The 16,571-nt window shown below is 39.8% G+C and overlaps 1 protein-coding gene across 3 annotated transcripts in view; it reads left to right on the top strand.

Annotated features, from left to right (window-relative positions):
* The first annotated feature begins 209 nt into the window (after window positions 1-209).
* The window catches only part of CCDC85A (coiled-coil domain containing 85A), a 175,107-nt gene continuing 158,745 nt past the window's right edge, over window positions 210-16,571 (top strand). For all 3 annotated transcript variants that reach the window (XM_024194889.1, XM_024194888.1, XM_024194887.1), the window contains exons 1-2: window positions 210-425; window positions 3,828-4,752. In XM_024194889.1, coding sequence (XP_024050657.1) covers window positions 210-425; window positions 3,828-4,752 — 1,141 coding nt within the window. The remainder of the gene's footprint in view (window positions 426-3,827; window positions 4,753-16,571) is intronic.

Here is a 16,571-nt window from a genome sequence, read left to right as displayed (position 1 = left end):
AGCCCCTGGGCTGGGTTTCGGGGCTCCCCGCTCTCTGTGAGGCGCTGCTGTCCGGGCTGAGGAGCCCCTCCTCCCACTCCCTGGACCCAGCGGCAGCAGAGCCAGGGGCTGACTTGCTGGGGAGCGGGCAGAGCCCGGGCTGGCTTTGGGGTCCCCTCGTCTGCTGCCGGGGCGGCCGCGGGCAGGGAGGTTGGACTTGGGCTGCCACCATGTCTAAGGCGGCGGACAGCGGCGGGGCGGCCCCAGCCGAGGACCTGTCCAAGGTGTCCGACGAGGAGCTGCTGAAGTGGAGCAAGGAGGAGCTGATCCGCAACCTGCGCAGGGCCGAGGCGGAGAAGATGAGCGCGATGCTGGACCACAGCAACCTCATCCGGGAGGTGAACCGCCGCCTGCAGCTCCACCTCGGCGAGATCCGCGGCCTCAAGGTGAGGGGCGGGAGCAGAGGGGTCCGCTGCCGCCTGGCACTGGGTAGGGCCCCTGCGCCTAGCCCGCTTCAGGTGCGCTGCTGGAAGGGTTTGGCTGCGGGGCTGAACCCGCTGCCCCTGTGGTCTGTTGGGCTGTTCTGTGCTTGGAGCAAATAAAATTTGGCAAGAGTCTCCTGATGGTATTTTGCGGGAAGGTTTGGAGAAGAGAAGTACAGATTCCCCATGAGGTTAGGGGGTTGGGGAATGATGAATGTGTCTCTCTCCCCCACATCCCTGGACTGGCAGAGGGCCTTCCGTGGGTTCAGGGATCTGCCCTTTCAAACAGAGGGGGGATTTCCTATCTGCATGTGCATCATCCAGGGACAATTCCCCTACCTACCCAAATGTTTTTACTCAGTCATTATGTAGGTAAATTTTCACGGAGGGTTGATAGGTGTTTGGACAGAGTAAAACCAGAATAAGGATGGCTGGATTCAGCCCACAATGAATAGGAGTTGCTTCTTTAAAAAAATCACTCAACTTTTATCTCCTCCCTAGAGTGTGCAGGAAACAGAAATGGCAAACTGTGTGCAGGGTTTAGAACGAGTATATGGTGCAATGTACATCAAAAACTTTTTTTGTGGTGATGGGTACCTTTGATTCTTTGAATTCTTGCCCTCAAAACCTATAGATTTCAGTAGATTTAAATGTTCTCATTTCAAGTGAAAGGATAAAATATACGATGCTGGATAGATTAAAAGATTGTTTTTAAGATTGTCTGACTGTCGTGTTAACTCTATTGCTGTCTTAAGATTGTTTCTTACTTTATCAAAAAAGCTTCTCACCAGGCTTCTGGGAAGCCTTGATCATTTTCAGTGTGCAGCACATAGTATTTATGCTTTCCAATCCTGGGACAGATTGTTGGAAACCTCTCTGATTTTGGGTTCACCAATACCATGCTTTGATTTCTTTAGTGAGAGCATGTCCTCTGATTAAACACTAATATTTTTCTGATTCCCTCCTTTAATTTTTTTTAAAAGCCAATTGCAGTTGAAACTCTTCTCAAGCAAGATGTTTTAACAAAATCTATGCGTTGGGCATATCTTCAGAGAGTTTCCACTTTTTGACGTGCTGTTTCTGTTTTAAGACCTGATCCAACCATTCTAAATGGAATATTTCCATTGACTTCAATGGGAGGCAGATCAGGCCTGTAATTATTTATTCCTAAATGTTTTAATGTTTTCTGGGTGAGAGGCATAATCACTCATGGATGCTCACCCTGCCTTTGAGAACTGCGGCTGTGTCATAGCTACAGCTATGATGTAACATGCCAAAGCTGTTATATGGAACAAAAATTTACTCCGGTTGGGATTTATATAGTTTATATAGCTCACAAACACTTTCCATCCTGTTGCTCTGAGGGATGAAATTCTCAGGGAGTTCATTAACTGAGTTGAAACTGAGGGGTTATGAGGGGGTAATGAGAAGAGACACATAGGGAGAGGTATGGACTTATGAAATATTATCTGGGGAAGTTCTTGTCTGACAAAGTAGAGCAGATGCATACAGTTAGCCCATATTATGTACTTTGGTTAAGAAAAACCTCTTCTAATGCGCTAGAAATGGGTGATTGATAATGGTGTAGAATAAAACAGAAAATCAGTGAGAGAGAGAAGACTTCATTCCCCTCCTCATATGTCCTATTCTGCAAAGCATGACTAGACCTGTTTCCACTTTGGCGGTAAATGACATCTGTTTGCACTTCAGGAGGTGCTGGGGTCCCATCTGATGATACAATTATCTTAGTTAAAATAAAGCTAAGGTTCTAAATTACAAAAGCAATGCAAGGAAATGCTGTTACTCTCTCTGCTGCTCTCTCCCTTGGTATTGCAGGGGTGTGGTTAGAGTGTATGGGCTTATATACCAGGTAAGTTTAATTAAGAAACCACATTGGAATGTGATAGGGAATGAGTGATAAGTTACTATCTTAACTCTGAACTTCCTAAGCGATACTTTTATTTCCCCTTTTTTCTTCATATTTTTGAACTGGGACTTGAAAATGAATTTTCTTCTAATAATTCATAGGCCTGCTTTGTAATGTTTTAAGTATCCATTGTAGATGTTATTCATTACAGAAGCCTTATTCTCTCTTTAAAAGCTTGAGCTTAGTTTCAGAAGGCTACATGGTTGTGATTTTCTAAGGTGTTTAAGGGAGTTAGGTGCCTACTCTCCACTGAATTTCAATGGGATTTGGGCACCTAGCTTCTACATCTTCCTTTGAAAATCCGAGCTTGTATAAACATTGCTGAATAAACATCCTTCTTTGCTACTAGGAAACAAAAAGAAAAAGGATTTTCCCTAATGCTAAAACATCATATGTGTAATTCATCTCTGTATTTCAAATAATACAGAAGAAAGGAAGAAAAGGGAAGTATAGGAAATGTATTTAAAGTGTGAGCATTTACAAAATAAATATGTGTCACAAATACACAGAATGTTACAAAAGCATTAAAAGGTGGAAAAGAATACCCTGAGTTGCAAATGATGAATATAATCACAGGCCAGATTATTAAAACTAGGAACAACCATAACAAATGCTTTTGCATCATGTCCTGCTATAGCAATATGGCCGTTATGTTCTTATGTTTTTGAATCTTTTTATTTTAGAGCATGAATGTTCAGTATTTAGAGAAGGGCATGGGGTATGTATTTCTTAGTCTTCTTTGAATTGAGACTATTAAGAGTTATTTATAGGAAATGATTTCATTTCAGAATGGCTGAACCAGTCTGGACTAAATCAAACCTGATCAGATTCTTTTGTCCAAAATTGGAATCAAACCAAATGAAACCCCAAACTCTTTTGCACTCTGAAAAGTATGGTTTTATATATATAAACCTTCCTTCAATCATCTATCGATCTATCTAGATATCTAGATATAGATTAGATTATAGATATAATAAAATCAAAGTATAATCATATATATAATCATTAGTGCCTCTACACTTCCTGTTGTTCAGCAATAACACAAAAGAGGACATTTCATGATAGTGGAAATCTTCTGAGAGAAGCTATGATAAATATATTTTTTCTATCCTGTTTGATATTAAAAGGTTATAGATGAGTTTTGGTTAAAAAATTGAACTTTTCACACCATATCTGAAATTAACCTCTGAACCTTTGAGATTCATTCAGTGAGATGTTTAGTTTTGTGCTGCCTAATGTCTTTGTTTTACAGAAACATCATGCAGTCACATTAGGCCAATCGTACATGCAAAATTGATTGACGTATGCTGATTGGAGCAGGATGGGGAAGTTAGATGACATGTCTATAACTGCTCTGCTAATCGGCTTATGTAATGTTAACATTAGAATGAATGTTAATTTTTAGACACGTCTCTCTAATTATTTTCTTTCTTTTAAAGGATATCAATCAGAAGTTGCAAGAAGATAACCAAGAACTGAGAGACCTTTGCTGTTTTCTGGATGATGATAGGCAGAAAGGCAAGAAGGTATCACGAGAGTGGCAGAGATTGGGCAGGTACAGTGCTGGGGTTATGCACAAAGAGGTTGCCTTATATTTACAGAAACTGAAAGAATTGGAAGTGAGACAAGAAGAAGTGGTTAAAGAAAACATGGAACTGAAAGAACTATGTGTTTTGCTGGATGAAGAGAAAAGTGGTGGAGCAGGCAGCAGGAGTTCCATTGACAGCCAAATCAGCCTCTGCCAGCTAAATGCAACAAGTACTTACATACGAGATGTTGGTGATGGGAGCAGCACCTCTAGCACTGGAAGTACGGACAGTCCAGACCATCATAAACACCATCCAAATACTAGTCCTGAACATCTCCAAAAAAGTAGGGGTGAGGGAAGCCCGGAGCATCAAAAACATAGGAGTGTTAGCCCAGAGCATCTCCAAAAACCTAAGAGTTCTGGAAGTCCCGACCACCAGAAGCATCTAAAAGGACCAAGTCCAGAACATCATAAAAATGTTGGCAAAGGTAGTCCTGAACAGCAAAAGCACACCAGTAGTAGTCCAGAAACTCTTCCAAAGCACATTTTAAGTAGTAGCCCTGAACATTTTCAAAAACATAGGCCTAGTAGTAGCCCAGAGCATCAAAAGCACAGCAGTGGCAGCCCCGAGCATCTTCAAAAACACACATTGAGTGGAAGCACAGAACATCTCCAGAAAGTGAGGGGGACAAGCCCTGAGCATCTCAAACAACATTATGGGGGGAGTCCAGAGCATCTCAAACATCTCAGTGGAGGCAGCAGAGAAGGTACCCTAAGAAGACAAGTAGCAGATGATATGTTACCTCATCACAGGAGTGTATACAATGGAATGAATGGTGGGTCAATATATTTACTGAAACCACATTTACAAAGACTACTGAAGTCGATGTAAGATTATACCAGCCACTTTTGAAAAGAACAATTACATGTAATGATAAAGCCAATAAGAGCTAGATATTATTATTATTATTTCATTATGAAGTGAAGCAGGCATAATGTAGCCATTCAGACATCCATCGGCCATTAGACTTAATAGATAAGTAAGGGATAATGCAACCATGTCACTTAAGTGTGTAAATGTCATGTCTGTGACAGATTAACAATTCTAGGCTCTGATCCTACAATGATAGTTATGTAGACAGACCCTTATACCTATGTGGAATTACATTGAAGTCATCTATTAGATAATAACAACTTTTGGTTAGGTCTGATGCTGACTGGATGTGAGCCACCTATTTAAAGTTGAAAGCTTCCCCATCTCAGTGCCAGTTTCCTGCGCCGCCCATCTTCTAGTTAAAAGATGAATCAGATAGCTTCCTGAAGGCCGTTACTTGGCCATAGGCCCCTACAGTGTCCCAAACCCTATAGTTGGTATATATCTATTAATGAATTGAAAATAAAATGAACAGGATTTGAGAGAATTTTAAGTATTTTTTTCCGCTCTTTAGTGTTCCAATTCCGGAAGCACATGCTTAAGTATCTTTCTGAATTGAGCCCTTGGTATTTTGGCAGGAGAAAAACATTATGGAAGCATCCTATAGAAATTAATAGACTACAATACCTTTTAAAATCAACCTATAGAACTCAATAAAATAGTCTACCTCTGTTGTAGAATATTTATAGAATGGATGAAAAACCCACCTATAAATTCTATAGATGTTTCCAGTAATTTCCATAGAATCTGCTTGATTTAATTCCTTTTACATTCTATATGATGTTTTCATAAGGGAGGGCCTGAGTCTTAGTTATGCAGTTATAAAACTCATTCCTCACCTCTTCTTACTCTGATTTGGAGTAGGGCATCCTACAACTCTGCCGACAATGGAAATTTTGCCTGAGTAAGGGGCTGAGGATAGGGTTTATAGGCCCCAGCTCTGAAAGGCCAGAGCCCTGCACCTGCATGGAGCCCATTGACTAAAATGGAACTCTGCACTGGCATAAAGGTCTTCCTGTGTGGATCTGCTTTTAGGATCAAGGCCATAATGAATTACATGCCTGGGTTGCAATCCTCATCAGCTTGTGACATTGCTCCCTCAAGTCAATCCATTTATAAATAATGCATGACTTACAAGAGGGTTTCGTTTATGAGATGACCTACTCCTCAGGCCTGTGGACTGGCTTATTCCTAGTGAAGTGTGGATTCACAACACCACCAAACTCTGAAGGATGGTTAAAATATGGAGATTTCCAATTAATTTTTAAAACAATTAATTAAAGTGAATATTTGAAAAATGAGAATGTAGATTTAAAGATATAGACATTTAAAAAACTTCTTATGCTTTAGTAAAGTATATTTCCTTTTTCATTCAGTTTATTTCATTTAAAATGAATGAAAAACATTGAACCTCATAATATTTTAATGTAGTGATACATTTTCAAAGGACCTCCTTATTTGCAACCACGTTATTCATGAATCTATCCACTTTAATACCTTAAATCATTTCTTAGCACACCCAAATATATATTTGCATGCTTGCAGACATAGATGCAGGTTTTCTGTGTGCAAATGGCCATGCTAACTAATATTCTAAATACAAATAATCAGATCCCTTGAAAATTTGGCCATGTTATTTCCAATGAAACTAGAGAAGTTGCAGGTTTAAACCTGAAGTGATTGGCATCTCTTGAGTAAAGTATTCCAGCTTTCCACAATTTGGACTGAAGTCATAATGAGCTGAAGGGGGGAGCCAGTAATTTGGGAGTCTCTCTGTTAACTATTGAGCTGGATCAGACTTTACGTCCACTCAAAATGCTCCTTCAATCCTGCCCATTATCTAATCACGTTAGTGGAGGCCTTTGGGTGCTCAAGGGCCTTCACTGTACTTTTCCTTTGTTTTTGTATAATATGACTTAAGCGTGAGTTAAGTAAGGTAATTGTGAGGTTCACATTTGAAGTTAGAGTCTGACCCTGGGGCCATTGAAATCAATGGCAAAGCTCCTAATGACTTCAGTAGTGCAGGATTAAACCCTCTATAAGTTAAAATTTAGGTAACTTTTCTGCTTCCGAACTATACTGTAACTGTTTTGTCAATTACTCTAAAAAAATTGCAAGATAGACATTGGTAATAAAGAACTACATTTTCATAAGTGGCCTGTAAATCTGTGTTTGCATAATTCTATGCATACTGGTACATGTGCAAAAAGCCTGCACATTTGAGTGCAGATTAGAGAATTGTGAATTAGATTACCCAGAATTTGATTGCAAACTCAGGTTTTACATGTGCAAAGATGATGCAATTTACAAGCATGAATGTAGAGGGCCCTTGTGAAAACTTGCCCCAAAACATAGTGGAATAGAATAAAAATAATGCTATAATCATTGCATTAAAAAAACAATCAAACTTGTTATAGGTACTTGGAATCTTGTGTGGGTTAGATAAAAATCTAGATAAATTTCCATCTCAGTACAAGACAGCATGTGTTTGATCAAATATCAATGTATAGTGTTCATTTTATGAGGTACTGGCAATCTCATTGCGATATTATTTGTGACTATCATTTGTTTGACCAACAGGAATAAAATGTTCATGTTAGCGTATGATGAATAGAAAGGTTTAAAATCAATGGAAAGATACCCATTGACTGCAGTGGGCTTTGGATCGGGCTGTAATTCTGCCTGATGCCAAACCATCCTGTGAGGTGCAATGGTCTCTCAGTTCTTACTGACTTCAGCGGGAGGTGAGGTTAGTTAGTGCTTTGCAAGATTGAGCCCTATGTAGGGCTAGAAATTGTGTGTGTGTGTGAGAGAGAGAGAGTAAAATTTGGTATGCATATTACTCTAACATTAACATTTTGTGGAATTTTTCTGCAGTGGGGACATGAACATCATTATTTCTGTAAAAACACAAAAGAGAAAAATCCTAACATACACACAAATGTTTGTTCCTTATTACAGTTGCGTTGCTTGCTTTGGATGTTGTTAATCTTTCACATTTATACTACAAACTTTGTCTAAGATTTCTAATTTGGCAGTTTCAAATAACATGGGCCTGAAGCAACATAGCAGATTATGGTCATGTCACTCTTATGTGACAGTTACCAGCCTGAACACAAAATGAGTTGTTTTTTTGTTGATATAAATCCATTTCCAATTTATAAATTGTGAAAAAATAGAAAATGCTTAGAATTAGAGGTGCTCCTTTTTTTGCTGAACATTATTTTGAAAAAATCTTATTATGCAGACTTGAAATGGACTAATTGCTCTTGGTATTTGGAAAGCACTTTTGTAAACAATCAACACATTTCTAGTAAAATGAAAGCTCCTATAGGTACTTTTCTTGCTGTCCAAAATTCTGCTGTCATTAATACTTGCATCACCTCTGATAGAGCAGTATAGTTAGTAGCACAGTTATGATGGCAGAATTTTGCCCTACTATATGTGTTATAATAAATACAAAAGGTATAAAAATAGCTTAAGAGTTTGATTGAAACCAACAAACACTGTGGAGTTAAGGCTGTTTTAGTAGGCTATTATAGGGGTAGCTGAATTGTATCATATTAAGTAAATATGCTGCAGTGTGTGGAATGGTATGTGTTGTAATACTTAAGGCCTAGTTTTCTCTCAGAATGCATGCTTAGGGCTCCCACTGAAGTTAATGGGAGCTGCTTGCACCTGAGAGCAGTATTTGTAGGCACAATTAGATAAGTAAAGGATGTTGGGTGTCACCTTTAAGTTTAAATTTCTGTTTCCCCCCTCTTTATGCCAAAAGTATGATTGCATTTTGATATGTTTTTCATGTATTAATTTTCAAATTCTAATGATAATATTGTAAAAGTTTTAAAAAAGTAGAAGATAGGAAAATGTTCTATACATTCCACTGAAATGGGTCCCCTCATCTGCTCAAAAGTTTTGTGTGCTTAAATGCTTGGCTAAATTGTGGACAGAGTGTAGAAATTGGCCCAGTGTTTGTAACTGAAAACCAGGGCCGCCCAGAGTATTCGGGGGGCCTGGGGCAAAGCAATTTCGGGGGCCCCTTCCATAAAAAAAAGTTGCAATACTATAGAATACTATATTCTCATGGGGGCCCCTGTGGGGCCCAGGCAAATTGCCCCACTTGTCCCCACCTCTGGGCAGCTCTGCCAAAACATATACTTCATCTTAAGGATGTTAACCGAAAACATATGTTGTAACAGTTAATAATATTTTACAGTGATCAGTCTTAAAGTGTTCTGCTTAATGAGCACAGAACTATTTGGGGATAAGAAGACTGCAGAAATTATAGGACAAAATAGCAATGGTAAAATAAGTTTTACAGTAAACATTTATGGAATCTAGAAATAAGGTATGGCAATCTTTAACTCTGACATAAGTATAGGTATTGTATATGTCCCTCTATATAAATTAATATGCTTTGGGAGCTAGTAGTTTGAGTTGTTTTTTATTCTAAATGGTTTATTGTAAATCTCCCATTTTCTGAATCTGTTTTAGTCTGGACTTTGATTTTTGTGTCAAAGGAAAATATCAAAGGTTTTTAGAGCTGCCTCTTGCTTCCTGTTGAGGTTATTAATGAGCCGAAGTAAAAGTGCTGACTAGCACTAACTGGTACATACTGCTGGAAGTATGGGAACTCATGTACAGAACAAGTGCAGCAGTATTTCTCTCAAGCAAAAATATCTGTAGGTTAAATGGACACACATCTTAAATTATGAACAATTACTGTTATAAATATGTTGCTTTTTAAGGAAAGACAGTGCATAGCAGAACATACTGCTTGTATGTGAATGAGCACAGAAGAAATTGCTCTGTGTCTTCAGGGAGAAAAGGTTGAATGGCAATACTGCAACTGATTTAATTGTTGTCTGGTGGTAGTATGCAATGGCCAAAGAACAAAGCAATGGCATATGTTCTTGTGCAGGTTTATTTAAGGTAAAGTAACCCCCTTTAAAAAATCAAAGTTTTATCAGAGTCAGCACTCAGTGCTATTTAAGATGCAACAATTATTTTCCTATACTGACAATAGGTAATCATTTTGGTGTCTTAAATACTATGGTGTGGTAACTTGTTGGTAAATGCAGCCTTTTTAATGGAAACCACTGTACTCCTGTCAGTAGGGGGTCTAATCTAGCACTACTTACTCAGGCAGGTAACCCTTACTCTTGCGAATAGTTTTGTTGACATCAATGGGACTATTTGGATGGTTCCCATGAGTAGGAGTTTCAGGATCAATCCAGTGTGACAGAACTTCTACTTGTCTACTTGTATGATGAGATAACTGGCTCTGTGGATGAGGGGAAAGCAGTGGACGTGTTATTCCTTGTTTTTAGCAAAGTTTTTGATACGGTCTCCCACAGTATTCTTGCCAGCAAGTTAAAGAAGTATGGGCTGGATGAATGGACTATAAGGTGGATAGAAAGCTGGCTAGATTGTCGGGCTCAACAGGTAGTGATCAATGGCTCCATGTCTAGTTGGCAGCCAGTATCAAGCGGAGTGCCCCAAGGGTCCGTCCTGGGGCCGGTTTTGTTCAATATCTTCAATAATGATGTGGAGGATGGCGTGGATTGCACCCTCAGCAAGTTTGCAGATGACACAAAACTGGGAGGAGTGGTAGATATGCTGGAGGGTAGGGATAGGCTACAGAGGGACCTAGACAAATTGGAGGATTGGTCCAAAAGAAATCTGATGAGGTTCAAGAAGGAGAAGTGCAGAGTCCTGCACTTAGGACGGAAGAATCCCATGTACTGCTACAGACTAGGGACTCAGTGGCTAGGCAGCAGTTCTGCAGAAAAGGACGTAGGGGTTACAGTGGACGAGAAGCTGGATATGAGTCAACAGTGTGCCCTTGTTGCCAAGAAGACTAACAGCATTTTGGACTGTATAAGTAGGGGCATTGCCAGCAGATCGAGGGACATGATCATTCCCCTCTATTCGGCATTGGTGAGGCCTCATCTGGAATACTGTATCCAGTTTTGGGCCCCACACTACAAGAACGATGTGGAAAAATTGGAAAGAGTCCAGCGGAGGGCAACAGAAATGATTAGGGGGCTGGAGCACATGACTTATGAGGAGAGGCTGAGGGAACTGGGATTGTTTAGTCTCCAGAAGAGAAGAATGAGGGGGGATTTGATAGCTGCTTTCAACTACCTGAAAGGGGGTTCCAAAGAGGATGGATCTAGACTGTTCTGAGTGGTACCAGATGACAGAACAGGGAGTAATGGTCTCAAGTTGCAGTGGGGAAGTATATGGGTATCTACATGACTAGAATATGTTGAATTTGTTATAACAACAAAAACATTTTTGTGGGCTAGTGTGGTTAATGCTGGAGGTGCAGTTTGTAATATGAAGATTATGGAGCTTTTGGTTAGCTTCATGTTACTGGAAAATTTGTGTGTGAACACTTTGGAGAGAATTGTAAGTACTGCCTTACATATTGTTAACCACACTGGAAATATTTTATTTATGCTTTAAATGTTTTAGTATCTGGTGAATCATCTTCCCAAAAATGACTCCATATCTTAATAAGAGCACTAATGTTGGTTTATAAAGCGGTCTAATCTAGTTTAAACAGTTGTCTGTATGTACTGGCACATCACCACTCTGATTACTAAAAGTTTAAAGATTGAACTGGGAATCATACAATAGCTGATACAACAATGCACATAAAAGTGGGAATCGCTACAAATGATTGCATTTAACAGCCCTCCATCCTTACAGCAGTGTAGGTAAAAGCAGACAACAATGAAAAATGCACATTGCATGAATGCGCTATGTCCAGGCTGTATGCCTGTATATCTGAAATGCTAGTAACCTTTTCTGAAAGGGTTCAGCTAAAAGTTCAGCACTATGCAAGAGGCACAAAATAAAGTTTGTAAACTTTTAAGACGGGCTTTACTGTAAGCTAATGAGAAATACCCATTTTAAGCCAACATTGGCCAAATTCCAAAGTTTATTGTTTAAGTTGGATAGTCATGCAAAGAAAAAATTTGGTGAGATTTTCATAAGCACTCATTGGCGACCTAACTCTGCTCCCATTGAAATCAATGTCAGTTTTACCATTGACTTCAGTGGAAGCAGAGTTAGGCCTACAGAATGATGTTCTAAGGAGATGTGGCCATGTGCCCATGGTATTTTGGCTCAGCCAGCAATAATTCTTGTGTTGGGCCTTTGGAATAGCCTATGTCTGAATGCGTGCAATACACTTTGTCCATGCACACTGTGGCCTTATTTGTTAGGCTAGTATGGAAGAGGGCCCAGACCTCTCCCCTGGCCCTTCTTGTTCCCTTCAGGAGTATAGCAGTGGCAGCACTACACTGTCCTTGTGTTCAGGGAATGTAAGGGATTAGATTTTGGCTGGTTCCTGTGGGACATAAAGGGTGGGAGAAAGCTTATTGCACCTGTCTCGGTACACCTTTGCACACCCACACAGGGCCAGCACAGTCTGGATTGACCTACATCAGGCCTGTTTGCCATCAGTTTTCGCATCTCCATTTCATATGTATGGTAGTTGTGCTCATGACTGGTGGCAGAAATTGCACCAATTCAGGTTTTCTGTGACTTAAATAAACAGTAACCCTTTTAATTTGAGCATCAGACCTAGGGAATTGTTCTGTAAGTGCTGTAATGATTCCTGTCTGGGAATAAGAGAACAGTGGGCTCTGCAGTGCTACAGTATGTCTTAACCATACCTTTTAAGATCATGTAAAAATTTAATCTTGAGATTTATATTAAGGTTTATTAATGTTATACACTCCTCTCTGTCTGCTTCTGTCTTTCTGTCTCTTCCTTATATGTTTAAAAAGTGACAAGTATGTTTGGGTGCATTAATAAAGAAGGAATATGGTAAAACACATAATATAAATAAATAGATATGAAGCAATGGCATGTTCTCGCATGGAATATTGTGCTTAATTTTGGTTCCCGTACCTTGAGGAGGTTACAGCAGAGATGGGAAGCTTCAGGGCAGGACAACAAAGATGGTGGGGGAGGGGAGGGGAAGTAGAACTTACATAGGAGGAGAGACTGCAAAAAGCTAGGATTAATTGGCTTTGAAAGGAAAAGAGTTGAGGGGACTTACCAATATTGAGGTAGATAAAATTACAGAGAGTATAGGAAAAGATTTTCAAAAGGCACAAATTGGAGTTAGGTGTCCAATCTTCATGGACTTCTAATTGGTGGTAGGCCTTTAACTGCCCTTTATGTCTTTGTAAACCTTCCCCAGAGTGAAAACAAACACTCCTCCTGTTGTGAACTGCCCCTCACTGTGAGATGCCAGGTCACTCAGTGAAGTGAATGGCAGGAGAGCATAAACCACATAAAATGAACCTTCCATTAAAGGAAATGCCACTTCATGCAGCGTGTAATCAGCCTCACCACAGGAGTTCACAGAGTGTAATACCTTAGCTGGATTTAAAAGTGGGCGAGTGACCAGCCATTATACGTGTTGTTATGCATGTTAAAATAGGGGTAGTTACACTTTGTGATTCAGGGCATCATGATGCTGATTGTCTCAGGCATCAGGAAAGAAATCTGCTCTTCCTCCATGTACAGCACTGTATAATTGGCTGGGGGTCTGATCCACTCCCATTGAACTCAATGGAAATTCTTGGGAGTTGGCTTGGCACCCAGGTGTCAGATGGATTTGTTGAAATTTCTCTGAAAACACAGACATGAGACCAATACTTGTTAGCCCGATTGTCTGACTGGTGTGACAAATCCTATATCCTAGAAATCTTATTATCTAAGCCCTGTTTGGTCCCATGCATACTGCATCCTTCAAGAGATCCACGGACTACCCTGTATGTGATGGGAAAATGCCACCTAAGCAATATTTACAAACAATCTAAGGGCTCCACCAGTTCAACAGGAAAGGTTATCAGGAGGGGAACAAAAAAACAGGTGCTTGTGTATCTGGAGAATGGAGTTTAGCAAATGGTAAACCTAGTATATCTCATGAGTAAAAGGCCAGTAACATCTGCTAGAGCCAAAGGTGTCCATGAGAATTCCTAGGTCCTGAGGACATTAATATTTGAAACCCCTTTAATCTTATACAAATGTTTTTCCTCCACTCTTCCTCTTCTTTTTCTTCTGCTTCTCTCCCATCCTTTTCTGCTTTCCTATGTGTCCCTGTCAGGCCTCCTTCCTCACTCCTTCTCACCTGTTGCTGTGCTGAATAAAAGTTAAAAAATATTTTGCCATCTGCTTTTTCTTGATGGGCTACTTCAACAGTAGTCCTGTCCTGTAGCAATACAGCCACTCTGGTCTCTGCTTTTGCATGTGTTTTGTTCCTCACTATGAACTATTACTGTGTCCAGCAGCTGCTGCAAAGGCCCAGTGGCACCAAAGTGGAATCACTGATTATTAGAATGAGTGGGAATCACATCAAGGAAATAGGAGATAACTCTACTGCAGGAAAGTTATCTGGCACTTTTAAAAGTATGCTTTATTTGAATTAACTTTCATGACTGGTGGACCCTCTGAGTCATTGTCACTTTCCCCAGGTGGGTATGGCTAGAGCTAGGCATGTTGCAATTATACAGAGGTATCTGCGCAGTCCTATCAATTCCAGACCAGCAAGTGCCCTGATGTTCCCAGTGTTTGACTTTTGCAGAACAGAATCTAACAGCTGTGCCAGATTGTCTGGGTCATTTGAGGTGTGTGACTACCCAACTCATTTCAAGTATATATTAGAACTTAAATGAGGTTTGAAGACAGACTTCCAGAGGTGAAAAGCTAGCATATTAAATCACTGTGCCATGTTTAGTAGCACCTTTACACTTAGGCAATCCAATTCTCATTCAAATCCACTGACTTTGCTGGGATGACACTTGGGATGCATTTGAGCTATAGTTTCTTAATTGATTTTTATGTTATATTTTGATTTCAGATTAGTGACTAGGAGGTTGTTTCAGCACCCATTGAAGTCTATGGAAAGGATCATTGATTTCAGTGGGAACCATCAGGAGCTTGGAGGATCTCAGAATGTTTGTCTACCTGAAGTATGCAGTAATATTTTGGGGCTGGGAGGGAAGGTCTGCCACAGCTCTTGAACTCTTAACTCAGTCCTTTATTCAAAGGAGGCTCCTGTTGATTTCAGAATTGGGTCTTATGCATCACGTTAAACTGAATTCTGGGTTTCTGTATTGCAATATTGTTGCAATGTAAAACATGCTCTTTAGATATATTTTGGTGATTAAATTGTCAGACTGTTTGAGGTCTGGCTGTTTTAATGCAGATCAGTAATATTATCATAATTCTTCATAAGTGGTGCTTGCTTAATCTCTTCAGATTTATAATGCACATTAATCAAAAAGCCTCTTTCCTTTCCTTCTGCGTATGCTAACAGAATATTTCTTACTGCCCTGTTGAAATAATAGAGCCTTAAAAGAATGGCTGCCAGATGTAATAGGACCTGGAGTAGAATGGGTTAACAATGAGTAATGAGGAGCCCAAGTGGTCAGGTAAAGTGGAAATGAAAATACCGGCAGCCTGCGTTTACCATTCAAATGTAGAAATCATGCTGTACAGATGCTTTCTGGTGTTATATGGTGTTTAGGGATTCCAAGAATATATCTGTTTAGTGAGGTGTAATAAAACTGTGCATGCCTAGTTTTCATTGCTAGAGTGATTTTGTTTATTGGTTTTAGAGCTAGCAAGCATTGCCTTAATTACTGAGCCAGAGAACTGCTAGGCTGAATTTAGTTCTTTCATGTCACATACAAAGATTTTTTTCCCTACCAAGAGAGCATTCAGCATTATGTTCAATTAGTGGTCTTGAAATAAACATTGTCCAGGTGGTGCTACTTGAATAGTTATAGTGTAGTCTCCATGAAGAGAATCAACTTGGAACTCAAGTTGCTCAATTTCTGAACGCTGCTGCTTTTTCCAGAGAGTAGTACCTCTTCAAAATGCCATGTTCTAACTGTCACAGGATCAAAACTGATCCATGCTATGATGGGTCTGTGTGCAACCTTGCAATCTTGTATTTTAAGACTGTAGGAAGGTATATTTTCTAACCTTCAATATTTTTGTCTTTCTGAAGGTGCTTTGGAGTTTGGAGTCTCAAATGGAAAAAGGGTAAAATGCTGCACAATGGCATTTTGGGAAAATATTTTTGATAGGATGAGACTCCTTAATCTCTTAAACCACAGTTAGTACAATTCATTGCCACAAGATACCATTAAGACTAAGAGCTTAGTATGAATAAAAAGAGGATTTGCCATTTCTTGGGATTTTGACAACATATAGAGCTACAATAGTAGAGATGAAAACAAACAAACAAACAAAAACTTTAAGGGTTTTGGAAGAAACCAAACCCTCCTGCTGGAGGGCATAAGCCAACCTCTGCTAATGGAGGTTTGGAGGAAACTTCACGGTGGGCCTGTTATTCCATGACGGCCTACTACAGGGTATCTTGCATCTTCCTTTAACATAGCTGGTATTGGTCACTGTTTGAGACAGACTATAGGACTAGATGGATTCACAATGGAAATTCCTGTGTTTTTAGGTTACAGTTTTTGAAAAACGGCTCTTTCTTTTAGCATACCTACGTGCATGTTTGTGATTTGTCTACACACTGGTTTTCTGGCTGTGGCCACTAGATCACTGATGCTAGAGCCCTCTATTACAAAGGTAAAAGCATTTGTAAGTTATCCAGCAGTGATGATTTGGTTACTTATAGATACTTCTGGGGGAATTTTGCACCAAAAAATTAAAAATTCT

This window comes from Terrapene carolina, unplaced genomic scaffold (genome assembly GCF_002925995.2).
Source record: "Terrapene carolina triunguis isolate 2854851 unplaced genomic scaffold, T_m_triunguis-2.0 Scaffold132, whole genome shotgun sequence".
NCBI classification, from domain to species: Eukaryota; Metazoa; Chordata; order Testudines; family Emydidae; genus Terrapene; species Terrapene triunguis.
This window is presented reverse-complemented; position numbering and strand designations above follow the sequence as displayed.